The sequence below is a fragment of the Echinops telfairi genome, unplaced genomic scaffold (assembly GCF_000313985.2).
Source record: "Echinops telfairi isolate 266 unplaced genomic scaffold, ASM31398v2 ScPeMD7_7427;HRSCAF=8465, whole genome shotgun sequence".
Lineage (NCBI taxonomy): Eukaryota > Metazoa > Chordata > Mammalia > Afrosoricida > Tenrecidae > Echinops > Echinops telfairi.
In genome coordinates this window covers 14,916,420-14,934,904 of record NW_022111327.1, presented here as the reverse complement: position 1 = coordinate 14,934,904, position 18,485 = coordinate 14,916,420, and the positions used below count along the sequence as shown (strand labels likewise).

Below are 18,485 nucleotides of genomic sequence, written 5' to 3'. Positions count from 1 at the left end.
GATAATGACGAAAACATGCTTGCCTGCTGTTTTGAAGGAAATCAAGTCACATTTGATCTGTTTATTTACATCTGTATGTTTATTTTAAATATGTTACAGTATGGAAGAGAAACTGAACAGCTAAACAAACTCAGCAGAGGAGACGGAAGACAGAATCTCTTTTCTTTTGATTCTGAAGTCCAGGTATTAATGGTCTTTATTTATGGAGTTCCACAATGGATGCTTAGCCAGGTCAGGTACATCTTTGAAAGGTTGAGTCACCCATTTAGGTGCCACTGGGGATTGGGCATCGCTTCATTTGCGTCTCATTGACTTGGAACACAGAGCTCATCAACAAACGACTCCCTCAGAATGACTGCCCCACAGGCAAATAGTTTGGAGCCAACTCTATATATATATAATTTTTCCCTCAGATCCCTATATTCTTTCCCCTTCATCTCGCTCCTCAAAGTAGACAACGCATACAGACGGTTGCAACCCTTGTTTAGCTTATTAAATATAATTGTGAGCTAATGGCAGTGTAAATCTTCAGTATAAAGAACACTAAGCCATACAGGGCATTTTTCTTTTTCACTTTCATGTGGAGCTGTAGAACTAGGATAATTTTCATGCCTAACTTAATCCCTCTTTAAATTGAGGGTTGTACAGAAAAGTACAGGCTTGTGGACATAGGTGTATTCTAAACCTCTTTCATGAAAGTGAAGGCACTTTTATACTAAGCTATATATCTGGTCCGTTTTTAATTCCATGACATTTTATAATTCCTTCAATAGTGTCTCTCAAATAGGAAAAGTATATGGGTGTTTTGGAAATGATGATGGCAACATATGTACAAATATGCTTGACACAATTGATGTATGGAATGTTATAAGAGCTGTACGAGCCCCCCAAAAATGATTTTTAAAAGAGAAAAGAAAAAGTATATGGGCTATATGTATGGCAAACACTTTTCCTTCCTGCACATTAGTGCATGAGAGAATGAACTTATTTGAGGAAGAGAAATTTCTCCCCTTATTTGGTCTTCCTGTATGTCAGATTCCCAAATGAAATCATTAACCTTATTGGAAATAGAAAAGCATGCATACTGTAAGCATGGTAGGTATTTTCCCTAGTGAAACATTTAAGTAATATGGAAAATCAGAAGTTTGCATTTTCTTTCTTTTTCCCTTTGCTGTATTCAGTTTCTTTTTCAAAAAAGCAATTTTTGAAAAGATGCACAGTTTACCATGCACCAATTCTAATTCTTTTTTTTTCTTTAAATTTTTTCCCATATGTGAAATCAAGAGTAGGTAAATCTACAGAGATAATAACTGGATTAACAGTTCCTTTGGGTATGTGGCAGGGGAGGTTGGCAAACATTGGGGAGCTAATAATAATGAGTATAAGAAGAAAGAAAATGTTCTAAAATTGATCATGGTGATGATTGTACAATTCCTCTTGATGTGATTGAACTATTGAGGTCTATGGTTTATGAATTATATGCCAATAAAACGGTTTTAAAAGAAAAGAACATGGACCAGTTCATTCTACATATATGTACGATTCAGTGATAGTGAGGCTTGCTCTTTTCTGCCTCGTTCCTCCAGTGTTACTCACTCTCCCCTAAGCTTCCTATCTAACCTTTACAGGGGTGCCGTTGTCAGTTTGATGTCCTCTAGAGTCTAGACAGTTCTTTCAAAGAGCCCCATGTTCACATTCAGCTAGACTGTCGTCTGGTTTAAAGATGACCTTCAGGAAACTTTCTTGAAGTAAAGATTAAAATGTAAACATGTTCTCAGAGCCATCCTTTTGGAGGCCCCCAGCTTTCTACAGTTTCTTCATTTGAATTCGATTTTGTTTCCAAATGTTTAGGAAGCAGTGCAAATATTCCTGGTGAAAACATCATAGGAGAAAATAAAATGTTTTCAGTTTCCTTTTTACCCCCCTGTAGCAGTATTGTTTTAGTGTAAGTTACATACCCTGTTTCCCGAAAGTAAGACATCCCCCGAAAATAAGACCTACTTAACAGTTTTGCCTCTTGCTGAAATATAAGGCATCCCCCTCGAAAATAAGGCCCCCCGAAGCTACCGTAACTATGGACTCTGAACCGTAGCGGTGGGCGACGCTGCGCATTTCACTGTGGGCCGCAGCACAGCCGGAGCAGACAGGAAGTGTGAGGTCTCTTTTAATAAAACAATAAACAATAAATGTGTAGCGTATTCTTCATGGAAAAATAAGACATCCCCTGAAAATAAGATCTAGCGCGTCCTTGGGAGCAAAAATTAATATGATACACTGTCTTATTTTCGGGGAAACAGGGTAATTCTTCTTTTTCTCTGTTCCTGTAAGAGCATAACAGTCCTTGGGAATGGTAGTAGTAAGATACTCAGAGACATGCTTGTTCCACACACGTCTGCCTCTTTGATTTCCCCCAGATGATTGGACTCTAATTGGACATGCCAGCCGCTTTCGTTATATACAAAGGAGCCAATTGACTGTGGTTGAAACTAAATCTGGTATCTTTAAAAATTTGTGGTGGTTTATTTTTGCGGTCAAGGACATGAACTGATGTTGAGTTGTTTATCAGTGAGAGGAAAACTCACAATTGTGATGAAGTTTTAAGGCCAAAAAGTACGAAAATAAAAAAATATCCATGTAATGTCAATGCTGAAAGGTGGTCTTGCCACACAGAGAGACCCATCTGGCCATGTGTTGAGTAGCCTTTCTAAGGGAAGTCAGTGCCAGCCCACCACCTCGGCCTTCTCTTTGGCCACCCTGCAGTTTCTAAGGGCATGCTTTCTACCAGCGGCCCGAGAGATTAAGAAACCCAGACTGACGGAAGGCATGTCTCAAAACTTTCAACTACTGGGGGCAGGGCATAGGTTCCAACATCGACACTTGCAGACCTCAGAAGGGAAAGACTTTAGGGGCTGGCTGGCCTGCTCCAGTTTCTCTTCACATTCCACTGTCTTGAGTGAGACTGCAAGGAGGGCCGCAGATAAAGGGGTGGAAGTTAAGAATGGTTTTCTGAGGCCATGGCTTGGCTCCCCTGGCTCCATGGGTCAGTGTTCAAGAAGGAGCTGCCTAGCCCCACACAACTGGATTTCTTTAGTAGATAAGCAGCCCTGGGCGAAGGCTGTGGAAGGCCAGGCTGTCAAGTACAAATATACAGTAGGTCTGTTGAGGAGGGAGGATGTGGTCAGGGATCCAGGGTAGGTCACCAAAGCTCTCATTATCCAAGAGTCTTCAGGCAGCCTCCCTGTTTGGCCTTGAATTACTTGGGTAATTGAGAAAATGTCCTTGTGTTCTGGGCCCGGAGGGGTTCCCCCCCCCCCTATTTTGGCAGCGTATTCTGCTCCACATCAGTCCACCCGTTGTTTCCCGCCTACCATGCCTCTGGTCTTCCCGCAAGGATACCACACTGCCTCACCAGTTACACGTCTCTCCCTATGTGTGCACAGAATTCAAAGCCTTTCCAGACGTTCAAAATAAACAGAACTCCAGTTGTCTGAGCCTTGTGAGCCAAGAGGGTTTCTAGGAGTTTCTTTGAAGGAGGGACAGATTTCCTCACTTGCTAAAAGGAATTCCTTGCTTCTTGAGATATTTTTAACTTTGTATTGTGAAATACCAGCGATGTAAAAATAGATGTCTCTCGTGACAGCTGAGGTGCATCCCCTGGCTCTGTTGGCAGCGGAACTCAGCCAGGGTTGATCAGTTTCCTAGGCAGACGCTTCTCCATGTCATTTAAACGTAGGTAGCCCCCAGGGTTCCAGCCTTGTCTGTCTTCTCACCTTAGAATCCACTGACTTTCAAATTCAGGTCTCTAAGCCACACCTCTCTCATATTTGCTGCCATATAGTGACAATACCTGAAACTCGGCATGTCCCGATCGGAACGAAGCCTCTCTACTTCCCTTCCCTTCAAATCTGCTTTAAGTTTTTATTCCACAACTAAGCTTGTGGCACCACTCTCTACCTAGGTTAGAGACCATTGTGATATTCTTGCCAGCTGTCACCCCCCCTCCCCCCCGCCGCCCTGTGTCTTGTCAGTTGTCTTCCTTGTATAACTCACAAATGATGGTCCCTGCCATGTTGGAACCTGTGTATTATTTATAAAATAAACAACTAAACTGAAGTGGGAAAAATACATCAGGGTAACCGAGCAGAGAGTGTCAGGAAATGCGCAGTTTTACATAGGGAGACAGGGAAGGGCTCTCTGTGGAAGCGATACTGGATCAGAGCCTTGAATGAAATGAGCAAAACTGGCAGCTAGCCATAGGAGAGAAGCGAATTCTGGAGAGTAGAGCCAGTGCAAAGGCCCTGAGGTAAGGAAACGAAAAGGCCAGTGTGGCTGGAACAGTTGCTGTGTACCATGGAGTCAAACCTAACTCTTAGTGACCCTAGAAGGACGAGTAGAACTAACTGCCTGCATAGAGTTTCCAAGTTTGGCGAATCTTTTTTTTTTTTTTTTTAAAGTGAGACGGTGGGTTTGAACCATCAACCTTTCAATGAACAGACAAGCAGTTACCTTTTCTGCCACCAGGGCTCCTACCTGCAACAGAGCAAAGGGGAAAGGTAGGAGCAAGCGGTAGAAGGTGACATCAGAGAGGTATGGGTATTAGGAAGTCATGACATTTCAGGGTTTGTAGCACATAGTACTGACGTGCGACTTTTCCACTGACTTAAATCAGACGCTCTTCATCCCTCTCCAAGATTCTCCATCAGTGTTTAAATTTTACTGTGACATTCACATCCACATCCACACATTTTTTAGTTTAATTGAAGGAATGGCCAGCGCTGCCATTTTTACTAATAGTTTGACAATACTGCTTTCTGTTTGTAATGATTCCTTATCTGTTTTGTAGAGGTTGGACTTTTCAGGAATCGAACCTGATATAAAACCCTTTGAAGAAAAGTGTAATAAGCGTTTCCTGGTAAATTGCCATGATTTAACTTTTAATATCTTGGGTCAAGTTGGAGACAATGCAAAAGGACCACCCACAAATGTAAGTATGACTGTTTGCTTTTACCACCACTAGGAAATGACCTTTTTTTGTCTGTTTTCGATTTTTCAAATAGCAGTGAATTGATGTACTGGCTGAAAATTCCGTTTCTAGCTCATATGAAACTTTGGGTGTGGGGGAATTTCATCCATCTCTGTCTTGTGCCGAAATGTGAATTCGTTTGTAGTTGGGAGGATTCAAGCAAGGTCTTCCCTAATCAGACTAGCACAGGAGAGTGAGTAGCGTAAACACATGGCATTCAAGAGGGGCATGTCCCCAGAACCCGAGAAACCTCCTAATTTGTGAGTTCTACAAGAGGACGTGGTTGCTTCCGTGAAGTTAACCCCTGGCCACGAGTAAGGAACACCAAAGCCGGGGCTGGGAGGCAGTGGCTGGGCACTCAGTCGGACTCACTCGCTGTGCTCATTGCATGTGGGAGCCCATATGCTCTGCGGGGAAGATGCTAATGATTACCTGTCCCAGATTGTTTGACATGCTTAGAAACACTTGAAGCTATAAATGTAAAAGCTTCAAAGAGATTGCATTGAACGTTCCCCTTTATTTCGGGGTCCTGGTTTTTACCTTTTACCAGTGAGAGGTTGATTTGTCTGACACATTGACCAAATTGGACTAGCAGACTCTCTGTGTACAAAGGGTTAATCTTTATGCCATCTGGCATGAAATTTCTCTTTTGTGACCAGCTTTCAAATGCCATCTGTGGAGAGGAATCATGTCTTCCAAAACTGCTGATGGGGCAAAGCTTTTGTCAAGTAATTTGATGTTGATGGCTGCTAGCTTGTATGAAATGTATAGTCCTACGAGGTGTACCATATCAAAAGTGAAGATTGATTTCTGTGCTATCACGGTGGCGGCATCTTCCAGAGAATTACGTTTTGTGCATTGGTTAACTTAAATTTTTTACACATAGCTGCTGATTTTTGACTCAGTGTTTTTCCGTGGATTTGTAACGTGATTAATTATTTCTACCTGACGGGGGTAAAAACTGGATAAAGTCTGTTATGTTTGAATGGGCTCCCGTCTGCAAATGAACCACAAGGCAATTTTAGCCCATGGTTGAACTCAGAAGGGAATGGTAATTGCCGCAGATTAAGTGGTTTAAAAAAAGATATATTTTGCAGTTTGGATCAATCCTTCCTGAACACTGCCCACCCCCACGTGCATGGCCCCCCCTAAAAGTATTATAGTGGTTTTCAACTGTAACTCTCTTCTTTTTACAGGTTGAACCCTTTTTTATCAATCTTGCTTTATTTGATGTAAAGAACAATTGTAAGATTTCAGCTGACTTCCACATAGACTTGAACCCCCCATCTGTCCGGGAAATGCTTTGGGGCACTTCAACTCAACTGGCCAGCGGTGGAAACCTACAAGGTCCTTCCCCGGAGTCCTTCATTCACGGAATTGCTGAATCTCAGCTACGCTACATAAAACAGGTAAGGACTGAGTTGTAGCCTTGGAAGCACTTTCCAAATAAGCAGCAGAAACTCCATTGGTCTTTTTGTTTTGATTTTCGTGGTGTCAGACCAATGTTTTCAGGGGCCTTTTGGCTCTTATGGGAATTCTTGTTTTATTTATTTGCCTGGTGACTGAAAGTTGGAATTTAAAACAAAAGGAAATGACCTTGGTGACGGTCACATTTTCAATGGGACCAGTGATGATGGGAGACCCAGAGGAACTCTTGGTAAGATTGGTAGCACTACCTGCGCCCCCACCCCGTCCCCACCATGGGCATAATTCTCAGCAAGGCACTCTTTCCTATGTGTTTAGAGAAAAAACCCCGCCTTACAATAGCTTTCACACCCCTAGTGCCCCCATCCGTAAGGAATGGATCCTCAAGATTCTTACCTGCGGCCTTCCAGGGGAGTCTAGTTGAAAAGCGGTGGGAGGGAGCTGGTTATGTCACAACTGTACTGCTGCCCTCTTCTGTCCAGTCAGGGACATAGAACTCCCTTTGGAAAAAAACCCTGCCGCCTCTGTGGCATTTTGACCAGACTGGAGGCTATTCGAACTTGGGGGGAGCAGAATGGGTGGGTCCTCTCTCTAGACCACTGCAGCAGAAAGGAAAAAGAGCATGACATCAAGTTCAAATGGGCAGAGGTAAAACAAGAAAGGCATCCACATGGTAAAGAGATCGATGTCCCCGAAAAATTTTGGGGTGGGGGGTGGGGGTGGGGTAGGGGGTACTTTTTTCTTCGTTATGAAACATGACATACTTCAATACAAAAAGTCAAGCAGTGCAGCAAACATGATCACCCATCAAAACTCAGCTGTCGTGGGGTCCAGTCAGACTCATAGTGCCCCCTATAGGACAGGGGAGAACCGCCCCTGTGAGCTTCCCAGACTGGAACTCTTTGTGGACGCAGAAAGCCCCATTTTTCTCCCCATGAGTGACTGGTGGTTTTGAGTTACTGACCTTGCAGTTAGCCCAGTGCATAACCACTGCTTCACCAGGGGTCCTATGATCACCCATAGACAGTAGCTATTAGCATTTTACTGAACATCTTCCCCGATACCTCTCTCGTATATGTAAATACCATTACATGTGCTCTTTAAACGGGGGTAGTGCATTTATTCATTCGGTTTTACAGCTGCCTCACTCATTTAGTAACATCGTGCAAAGTCAGTGTTAACATCCCCTATCAAGGTTTATAGAAGAACCACATCCTCATGTATACATCCTACCTTGTTCGTTGGATTATCTCCTTAGACTAAATTCCAAGCAGTGGGGTTTTCAGGCTCAAATACTATGCTCATGGATGCAGATTGCCGGTGGGTAAATGAAGGTTCCCTTGTGTTCTCACTACCCTTGGAGGACAATGTTTTGACGGCAGCTCCCCGTTCCACCCCACCTCAGTCACACCTCATTTCCTTGGAGGTGGTGTTGTGAGGTGCCATTGAATAGGTTCCAACTTACAGTGAGTGACCCGGTGTATAGCAGAATGAAACACTACCTGGTCCTGTGCCAGCCTCACACTTATCTTAGGTTTGAGCCAATTGTTGTAGCCACAGTGCCCATCCAGATCCTGGAGGGTACTTCTCTGTGCTGACCCTTGTTTTGTACATCAGACTATAATATTCACATCTGCAATGGGCATATGCTTCTAAAAGAGAGATTAAGCAAATACAATATTGTTTGAGAACCTGCTGCAGGAATGTATGTTTACAAATTACCCCCAGAATATTAAATACGTCATTTTATAAGCCTATGATGTATTTAATGTAGTACTTCAGTATACTCAGCTGTATGTTTTGGTGAAAGGATTTTGAATTGTGCTGTCAGGTGTCTTTCTTTTTGAAATTGCTGATGATCTCTATTCTATCACACAGATGTTAATTAACACAGCACATCATGTAGTCGGAAAAAGGGGAACACTTACCCAGAGCTTCAAGGGTGGGTTCAGGTTTCATACAAATTATAAGCGAGGCCAGGAAGTAATCGAACACTTCAACAATATCTCCTGTGTGCCGGTATTTTCCCACTGTTGTCTCAGGATAAGCATGATAGGCTTGTGAACATGGTGTAATTCTCACTGTTTTCAAGTTGAAGAAACGGAAATTCGGGTTAAACAAGCTCCTCGCCATTCCATAGCTAGTAGTGGTGGAGGTGGAATTTGAACTCAGGTCTGTTTGAAAGCACTCAACCGACAGGCCTAGACGAACATGATTAGGTGCTAACCTATGTAACCCAGTGAGGCCACACAGAAGGCAGTTGCAATGGAATAGATGGAGAGCTGGGAAGTTGAGCGCCCTGGGCAGTGATATCAAGTGGCATTATTTTTTATTAAAAAAACACTTTTATTTTTTATTTTAATAAATCATTTTAATCAGAGCTCTTACAGCTCTTATAACAATCCATGCACCAGGGGTATCAAGCACATTTGTATATATGTTGCCATCATCATTTCCAAAACATTTTCTTTCTACTAGAGGCAAGTGGCTTTATTCTGCACCATTTTCAAATTACTTTTGCTAAGAAAGAAATGAGCTTCAAAGAAATGAGCATCTTTTCCTCAATTTTACCCCATGTAGAAGCAATACTATGTGGAATTAGCACATTCATTTTCTAATAGATATTGGTTTCTTATCACAGTAAGGGCCACCATTTGGTGAGCACTTATTACCACTGTAGTTTGCCAAGTACTTTGTCGGTTTGAAGCCATTGAATGCTCACAGCAACGCTGTAAGGCAGGTAAGGTGCCATCACTGGCCTCGTCTTTCAGATGAACCTGACGTGCAGAGCAGTCAGTGATTTGTCCAAGATGATCTGAGGGTCTAGCAGACTCCCGAGCCCAGGCTTTTGCCTCTACAACCAGCATTTCTCAACCTGTGGGTCGTGACCCCTTTGGGGGTCGAGCAACTCTTTCACAGGGGTCGCCTGATTCATAACAGTAGCAAAATTACCGTTATGAAATAACAACGAAAATAATCTTATGGTTGGGGGGTCACCACCGCATGAGGAGCTGTATGAAAGGGTCTTGGCATGAGGAAGGTTGAGGACCACTGCTCTAGACCGTACTGTTCCCATGTATGTCACCTTTCAGCTCATCAACTCAGTCTCGCTGCCATCGTCAGTGCTGACCCAGTGATCCTGTAGGACAGAGTAGAGCTGCCCCTGTGGTTTCTGAGACTGGAACTCTTTACAGGAGTAGAAAGCCTCGTCTTTCTCCCTCGGAGCACATGGTGGTTTCAAACATGCAATCACTGTGCCACCAGGGTTCCTAGGGAGGTGAAAATAAATCTTGCTGAGCCCTAGCATCCTCAACTGTTCAGTGGTGATCAGGATGGGACCTGCATTCAAGGGCTGTTGTGAGGCTCCACCAAGGTGTGCCATCCTCAGATAAGCATTGTGCCAGGCACACCGTGTGCACTCTGTATAGTGTACATCAGGGACAAAGAAGTGGAATGGACATGCGTTTACACCTGTGATCGACAACTTTCAAACAACAACACACACTGCTGGTGGCCTCAGCTTGGGGCAGTGCCCTAGAGAACGGAGAATGGGAAACAATGAGGGCTATAGTGAGAATCACAGTGGCGATCCAAATCCAGCCTCATCTGTGTGCAATGAGCGAGGTTATATGTGCCTCAACGTTCAGAAGCAGTGTACCCCAGGTTCTGTAGGCTTCTGTCCTCCTCAGTCACATCCTCTGTAGATTTCCAAGTAGGCTACAAAACCTACCCCTCAGTCTCCTGAACTGTTAGAGGTGTGTAGAGTGGGGCCTGCACTCAAGGGTGGTTGTGAATGCTTCGTGAAAGAGCGAATGCAGGAAAAGCATCCCTATAGTTAGATGGCCACTGGTAAGCATCAGGTTGCCCTCCAGGTGCGCCGCTCAGCCCCCATTGTGCCAGCTGCATCTTGTACCTCTAGCAGCGGGTCCCAGGCAGTCGTAGATGGGTCTGTGATTTTGACTGGCTTTGGGCCACTTTAGTATTCAGGTAATGCACATGCATGATTTTATTTAAATCCATAAAAGTCTATGGAATAACTGTTATCATCATCATCATCACCATTTCAGAGATGAGAAACCTGAGATGTCAGTAGAGCACTACTTGCTTAAATGCACAAAGGGCAGGCAGCGCCAGAATTGGAACCCAGGAAATTTGACTCCTGAGCAGTTGTGGACTGCTTTGCCTGGGGCTCAAAGCCGGAATAGTCGTGATCCAGGCCCCTTCCAAGGGAACTTCACACAGCTTCTCACACTCAGTTCTCTACTCTACTCTGTCTACTTTCAAATGTTGTATCTGGAACAGATGAGATAGTGTCTGGAAATGGGAAAGAACAATATTAACACAGTTGGTAATACACCAAGTGGAAAAATGAAACTTGATTGACCCCAGTGAGGGATTTTTTCCACTGATGTTAATTTGCTCCTTGAAGTAGCAGACAAAACCAACTCACTAAGCATTTAGAGGCTCTGCTATTTGAAAGGCGCCTCTCTGGGTGAGGGTCATTCCATATGCATGGCCATTCCATATACATTCCAAGAAAAGTGGAATGTCTCTGGTTGCGTCTTCCTGGCCCCCTTAATGAACGGGGACAAAAAGTTTGGGTGCCTGTGTTCTCTACCTTTCCATGAAAAGCAACAGAGCTCTCTTTAAAGCCAACAGAGGACCATTTTCTATAGGGTGATCCTGCAGTCAAGTGTTTTCTTCCTTCGGACCTGCAATTAGTACTAATGACAGGTGAAGGAATTACTCTGGACCTACTTCCATATACATTAAAAAATGCCAATCCAGTGCCACTGGAGCCAGGCAGACTGTTTTGTTAGCCCATGCCAATGTAGCCAAGCAATGTCCCACCTTGCACACCAATCCAAACAGAAGAGACTCAGCAGCACTGGGGACACCTGCAGTTTGGGACTAATGTGACATGGTGACAAAAAAGCAAACTCCACTTCGAAAGGAACACTGGGAGCTTTAAAAGCGGTAATAAAATAATGGGTATCTACTTCTAGGAGCCATGGTGGTCCTGTTGGGTTAGCATGGGACTGCTAAGTGGAAGGTTGATGGTTCAAACCCACCAGCCACTCCGATGGAGAAAGTTGAGGCTACCTGCTCCGATGAAGATTTCTAGTCTTGGGTACCTTGTACAGCATCACTGTGAGTTGGAATCAAGCTGATGGCAGTGGGTGTTTTGGGTTCTAGGCTAGAGGGTCAGCTTGACTGGGATGGAATGTCACGGAGCCGCAACAGCACCACCTTCCATCATACCAACAGTTGTGAGCGTGCCCCACACCTGGGAAGCATTTCATCACGTTACATATGAGGGGGCTTCACAAAGTTTGAGAGGCAAAAAATGGAATTTAAAAGAGAATGAAAGTTGCCCACAAACTGTGAAAGCCCCCATGTATCAGGTCGCCGTACATCAGAGCTGCCGCTCTAGCAACTAACAGTCATGGTATGATCTTGGGTTAAGTGTCATCATTCCATAGTTAACCCTTTAGAAAACCGTATGGCATGGTGATGCTCCGTGACACATGGGGTCCCCAGAAGTGGCATAAACAAATTTGGATTTGGGGTTTATACTCCGCACTGCTGGGTGCCGTTACCCAAACCAATTGCACGTCTGTGGTGAAATAGACTTTTTTCCCCAAGTCTCATGGAAACCTTTTTGTTTGTTTGTTTCAATCTTGTTCGCAGGGTATTTTCTCAGTGACGAATCCACATCCTGAAATTTTTTTAGTAGCCCGCATTGACAAGGTGCTGCAGGGTAGCATTGCGCACAGCGCGGAGCCGTATATCAAGAGCCCTGACCCCGCAAAGGTATTCCCACTGCACGCTGCTGCAAAGACAGCACATGCGCTTTCTGGATATTGTAAAATTACATGGTCCCCGATCCTCGAGTGGGGGAGACAAAGCTGAGCACACTTTCTCCTGAAAAGATTGTATGCTAGGCAAGCATGCATGCTACAGCTTAACTATGTCCTCTTTGTTTCGTCTTTTGTTTTGTTTATGTGACAATATGATTTCTGCTTCTCAAGACTTAGAGGCAACATCCGTGTTCATTGACACCGAATCCTTGTCACCAGCCACTTTCCCCTCCTTCTCGGCCATGATGATCCAGTCCTGAGGTTCTCAGATGCCAGCTCATACCTGGATTGACTCCTGTCACTAGTGAAAGAAAGACATACTAGCAAGTGTGTCATCAAATGGAATATATCCAGTTAGAAGGGCTGCCCTTTCCTCTGAGGTTTTAGTCCTTCCTAACTTTAAAGGTTACCGCTTCTCTTTTCTGACAGGAAATATTTGCCCATTAAATAGTAGAGGTTTCTTCTTATTGTTTTGTTTGTTTCTTGTTGTTCCCCCCTTTTTTTTACGGGTTGTGTTTTATGGCCTTACGTGCCCAAGTGTAAGCACTGGCGACCCTTTAGCGAGCATCCAGATTTTGGGACTGTGGACTCCACAGGTAAACGTTTGGAAGTTCTGTGGATCTAGGATGGCCTCCCTCATTTTATAACTGAGCAAACTGGTGTGACGTGGTCCGTTAGCCCCTCCCCAGCTACTGTGCGCTCCCTAAGAGCTGACCTGTTGTACGTGGCATTTTGCCATGTGTCCAAATAGTGTCTGTGAAGAGGCGGCTGCTGAGGAGACATGTGATTAGTTTGGGGGCCACTCAAAAACATCTTCAGAATGTAGACAAAAGCCTCCAGCTTTCGGCATCCTTAGAAGCACCCGCCAGCATTTCCCAGCCTCTGTCGACTCCGTCGGCGGGTCATCTCTCAGTGCCTGTGCCAACTCATGTCCAGCCCATGGGAGACTAACCTCAATGGACTCTCTGGTCACTTGGCATTTTATGACAGGCAGTAACGAGACCAACTGTATCCAGAGCAAACTGCCCCCAAGAAACACAAGGGTTTGCCCGGGATGTCAAAGCGAATCTGTGTGAAAACGGTGTCAAACATTCCTAGTAAATGTCTGTGGTGCAAAACAGCCCCTTCGCCCATCTGATACATTGACAAAGACTTTGTTCATGAGAAAACACCAAGCCTTAAAGAAATACTCGGATTGTGGAAACTTGGTAGCGATTACATGTTGTGCATTGTGTGTGGTTATTTCTTTATTTCTCTGACTTTCTAGAATGTGGATGTTTTGTATCAGTAAACTGGGGGACCGTTTTCTCTGTGTGGGTTCGTGGAGGTACGGGCGCATACGAATCTTTCTTCTTGTTTCTGATCTTAGACGGCCCAGAAGGTGCACAGGACAGCGAAGCAAGTGTGCAACCGCCTTGGACAATATAGAATGCCCTTTGCTTGGGCTGCCAGGTTGGTACAAATAGAATCCTGACCCTTCTCTTCACACTCAGATGTGACATTTGGGGCATGTGGCTGACCAGCAGTCCACAGCATGTTTCTGTCCAACCTTGGGACCGTTCAGACATAAGACTTCTTTCATTGGGGATTTTCTGTTTATCAAAGATCCTGTCATTTCTTCGTATGTCTTGCTTTGGAGAAATTTTCTTTGGCTCCGCTTAACCATGCCGACCGACACCACTTAATTGGATTACTTTCTAAAGTAGAGCTTATGTGTTCAAGCATTCGGATTTTGCTTTCCCCTCCAGAAGAGACCCAGCCATGATAGTGGTATCTGTACAAGGTGCCCCCTATTTCAGAATTGGCTTATTTCATGTTTTGAAGAAAAAAAACAAAGAAGAAAAGGGGAAAAAAATCATCGACTAATTCTGGGAAATGTACTAAAAGCCAGAAGGCCAAGGAGTCGGTCCCTGAGTTGCAAGTGTGTAATTAACTAACAGCTTTCTTGGGCTCCTGATGACAAATTCAGCATTCCTCTCGGATGGTATATTGGAAAGTGAATGCTCTAACTATCGAACAGCTCACCTTTGATGGGAGATTATGTGATTCTGACCTAATCTTGCCAGTCGATCTCGAGTGATGCCTTACAACACATTTGTTCCTTGTCCTCCTTTAGAAGGTGAGACTCTCTGGCCTGTTTGTCGGTTACAGCCAGTGCAACTCAGCAGGAGCTTCTCGAGAAAGGGCATCATGTTCTGACTAATTCAATCACTTATGTTCAGTGGGTGCTAGGGAAGAGCATAAGGGTAGGAGATTCTAAAGTTAATTAACTCCTATCTGTCACTATTTATATCATTGAATCTTTTTTGGAAGGTCTCAAAATGCATTGTACATGGCTAGAGGAAAAGACACACTGTCCTTGTTTTGCAGACTGGTTAAGAAAAAAGCAGATGGCAAAAACTAGCAAAGGTTGTGGTATAATGAGACTTTATGAAAGGTGAAGTGGCACTTGTAGATAGCAGCATCCGTTTTGATGCCCCAGCCATGGGATTTCCTTTCTGGTTTCCTGACTGCTTAATGATGTTCTGCCAGTAAGGGCGTGGGGGGTGGAGGGAGAAAGTAAATTGAAAGTCTTCAAAGTAGGAGTTCTGATGAAGAATCTTGCTGGGGTGGTTGTGTTTTCTCCCTGAATGGTTTATGTGGTTAATAATAGCAGGAACCTACTCGAAAGGTTTGGCTGGGATATTTGAAAGATGTATGATAAACGTGTTTGCTGAAAATAAAAGGAGGAGGTATGCTTAGAAGTAGTGACAGTGACTAATGACGATAGTCACCTCTTCAGAGGCTCTGCCAGGGGAAATGGTTTCTGGTTGTTGACCTTTCCAGCGTTCTGGTTGCTTTGTACACCATGTCCCATGGCAGTCAAAGAACTACTTAATGTGGGGAGGCGCGAAGAAGAAGAAAGAAATTACTCAGATTCTTATTGGAAACCCTACGTATATAATTTCCTTGAGTAACTTAATTTTCTTAACTTTGAGAGGTCTACTTCACATTTGATGAAATCCAAATATTTGAAGTACTCCATGTGATGAATTCCACACATGTGTATAATCGTGTAACCACCACCCCGACCAATGATGTGGGACATTTTTATCACCCCAGAAAGTGTCCTCGGAGCCCTGTCAAGTTAGCCATCAAAGCTCCCTTGCGACCACTGATTTGCTGATCACACCAGAGGACTTTTCTCCATTCTAGAACGTCCTATAAAGGAAGTCATACAGTGGAGATTCATACTCAGCTTTGTTTACTGTCTTTGGCTCAGCATGTTTTTTCAAATAAATCCATCCCATCTGAGTGAATTAATACTTCATTTTGAGTAGCGTCCCACTGTGAATATGCCACAGCTGGTTCATCCCTTCTTTTGTTGATGGACATCTGCTTCCGTGGCAGCTTGGGGCTATAACGAGTGTGCAGTGAATATTCACATGCCAGTGTTTGTGTGACCTTACATTTCTCTTGTGTGAAGACTTCGGAGTGGAAATGCTGGGGTCAGCGTGTACTTCACGGGAAACCATTTTTCAAAGTGGTTTCACCGTTTTAATCCTCCTGCCCAAACTGGGGCCATTGTAGTTTTTCAATATTTTAGAAGTAGAACATAAATATTTCTGTTGCTGTTATAGACCCATCTTCAAAGATATTCAAGGCTCTCTGGATCTGGAAGGGAGATTTTCTTCTTTGTATAAGCAAGACAGCAGCAAGCTTTCTAATGAAGATATTCTCAAGTTGCTCTCAGAATACAAGAAGTGAGTACATGGAGTTTGGGCAGTTAGACGAAAGGAAGAGATGAATTGTAAGTTCCTTCCAATTATGAATGTGATTCATATATTGGAGAAACTGGTTCTTATTTTAAATCAGGGTTAATCATGTATTCAGTAGCCCCACTTTTTAATTTTTAACATCTAAAATCTTCTTCTGCACCCAGGCCAGAGAAGACCAAATTACAGGTTATTCCTGGGCAGCTGAACATCACAGTGGAATGTGTTCCAGTGGATTTATCAAGTAAGAAGTTGCGGGTTTCAAGTGAACCCTAAGCGCCAGGCTTGAATCTTGAGTTTTTATCTTTCGACTATTTTGCTCTATGTTTGACATGGTGATTATGTAGGGAGCAGAAGTGACTGGATTCAAGTGGTTTTATCAGATGCCACGTGGGATATAATATAGGGTGATGTGAGCGTGTCTCAGCAAAGTGGGCAGAAGACAGGAAAGACTATTTGCAAGAGAAATCCTGAAAAGACTCGTAAGTGTTTGAGGAGGAGGGGGAAAGGAAGGCACCATCCTTTTCATGAGCCCGGGAATGCAAATTAAAACAGCAGGTGCTTTTGTACATCTGTTGGCTTTCCGGAAATCATTCAAGTGACAGCTATCTCATACTGGTTGGGGTTTGGATGAGCACCACCACATATTGCAAGTAGGACTAGCGTTTGCCAATAGATTTCCATGGATGCCCATTGGTAAGGAATTTCTATCTCTTCATTCAGTAACGGAAGTGATATTGACTGGGAAAATGCTGAGTATTTGGTAGGTGCTCTAGTATAAAATCTAGAAGGAGTGACAGGTGATAAGTAAGAAAGTACACGTGTGAGAGATCATTTAACGGGGTTGGAGCAGGATGGTTTAGAAGGGGTGTCCAGGGAAGGCTTGTCTTGAGCTCAGAGAGTGGAAGGGTCAAAGTAGTTGATTAGCATGGGAAATTTCAAACCAGACGCTTGGCTTAGCTTAGCGAGGAATGGCAGTCGTAAGGAACCTTGGGGGGCATCACGGTTACCAGTTCAGATACTAACCACAGGTCAGCAGTTTGAAACCACCAGCCTCTCTGAGGGAGAATGACAAGGATTTCTACTCCCGGTCTGAGGAGCTGAAACCAAGGGCTCAAGTAGAAAGCAAATGTTTTGAGAATGATGAGGGCAACAAATGTACTAATGTGCTTGACACTATGGGTGCATATATGGATTATGATGAGTTGTACAAGCCCCCAGTAAAATGATTTTAAAAAAGAAAGAGTTACGGCCTCAGAAACTCATGGGGGGCAGTTCTTCCCTATCTCATAGGGCCGCTATATCCAAATGGACAACATGCCGATGAGAGTGAGGTCAGCCCTGACAGTTAAGCTCATTTAAGGACTATACAGGATCAAGTGGACAACATTTTAAAAGATTAGACGGGAACTTTGATCTGTGTGGGTGGGGTGGGGTGGGGTGGTTATATTAATGAGGGAGGACCAGATTGGACAAGGAGGGTGAGGATGTTTGCAGAACTTGAAAAATGTCCTCAGTGTCACTGAATTGTCCACGTAGAAACAGGTGAGTTGATAATATGCCCTGCTGTGTGGAGGCAGAATTATAATAAATGATTTCAAAAAGGAACAACAAGATTAGAAAAAATATGCCCAAATGTTCACCGTAATTCTGGGTAGCAAATCAGTGATGATATTGGTCTACCTTTCCAGCTCCAGGTTTCCTATGTAAGTATGGATCGCTCTCATCAGTGGGAAAAGGAGACCCCCGCCTGGGGCACAGGTTCATTTCTCCCTGGGTCTTCCTCTATTGCAACATGCAGGCTGCGAAGACAAAGCCTTCTTTGAGACACGGGCCATTCGAATAGCCTGGCTGCCAGTGGCTCCTTCAATGACACAGGCTGCCGTTGACTTTCTCCGGGGCTCCTTTTCAGCCTCTGCAATTGGATGATTTGTTCTCTTAGTAACACATCATAAGATCTGCCATTTCAAAAAGGCTGCCATTATGTCGTAGGTGAAAATTTGCACCTGCACCCAGTTAACTTGTTAAAAGCGAGCCACCACGAGCTAACTGGAATCCAAAATTTACTGTTATTTCCCCGCTCCCAATAAAAATTTGCAGCAATAGCTAAATTGCAGCCACAGGAGGGGAAAGAAAAAGAAACCCCACCCATATATATAATAGGCTTCCTTACAGAGTGTAAATTATTCAGAATTATGATGTGTTATATTTGGCAAATTACTTCAGTCGACATTGAGGATGGAATCACAATCTATGTCTGGCTTGAAAGGTTTCACTTAAAAAAAAAACCCCACCGGGCTACACCCTTATCCTTTCTAGAGTCTTCAAGCAGTATTAGGATTTTCTGTCTGTCATTAAAAGTTCTGCTTTTAAAGAAAAATCCCTCTTGGGGAACATAATCCACGTGGACATCGTATGTTT

At 43.8% G+C, this 18,485-nt stretch overlaps 1 protein-coding gene across 1 annotated transcript in view; it reads left to right on the top strand.

Moving 5' to 3' along the window:
• DOCK11 (dedicator of cytokinesis 11) overlaps positions 1-18,485 on the top strand; it is a 171,006-nt gene that overhangs the window by 36,566 nt on the left and 115,955 nt on the right. Inside the window, exons 10-16 of the mRNA XM_045298560.1 lie at positions 100-183; positions 4,844-4,984; positions 6,220-6,432; positions 12,140-12,262; positions 13,679-13,761; positions 15,930-16,052; positions 16,232-16,308. Of these exons, the coding sequence (XP_045154495.1) occupies positions 100-183; positions 4,844-4,984; positions 6,220-6,432; positions 12,140-12,262; positions 13,679-13,761; positions 15,930-16,052; positions 16,232-16,308 (844 nt within the window). The remainder of the gene's footprint in view (positions 1-99; positions 184-4,843; positions 4,985-6,219; positions 6,433-12,139; positions 12,263-13,678; positions 13,762-15,929; positions 16,053-16,231; positions 16,309-18,485) is intronic.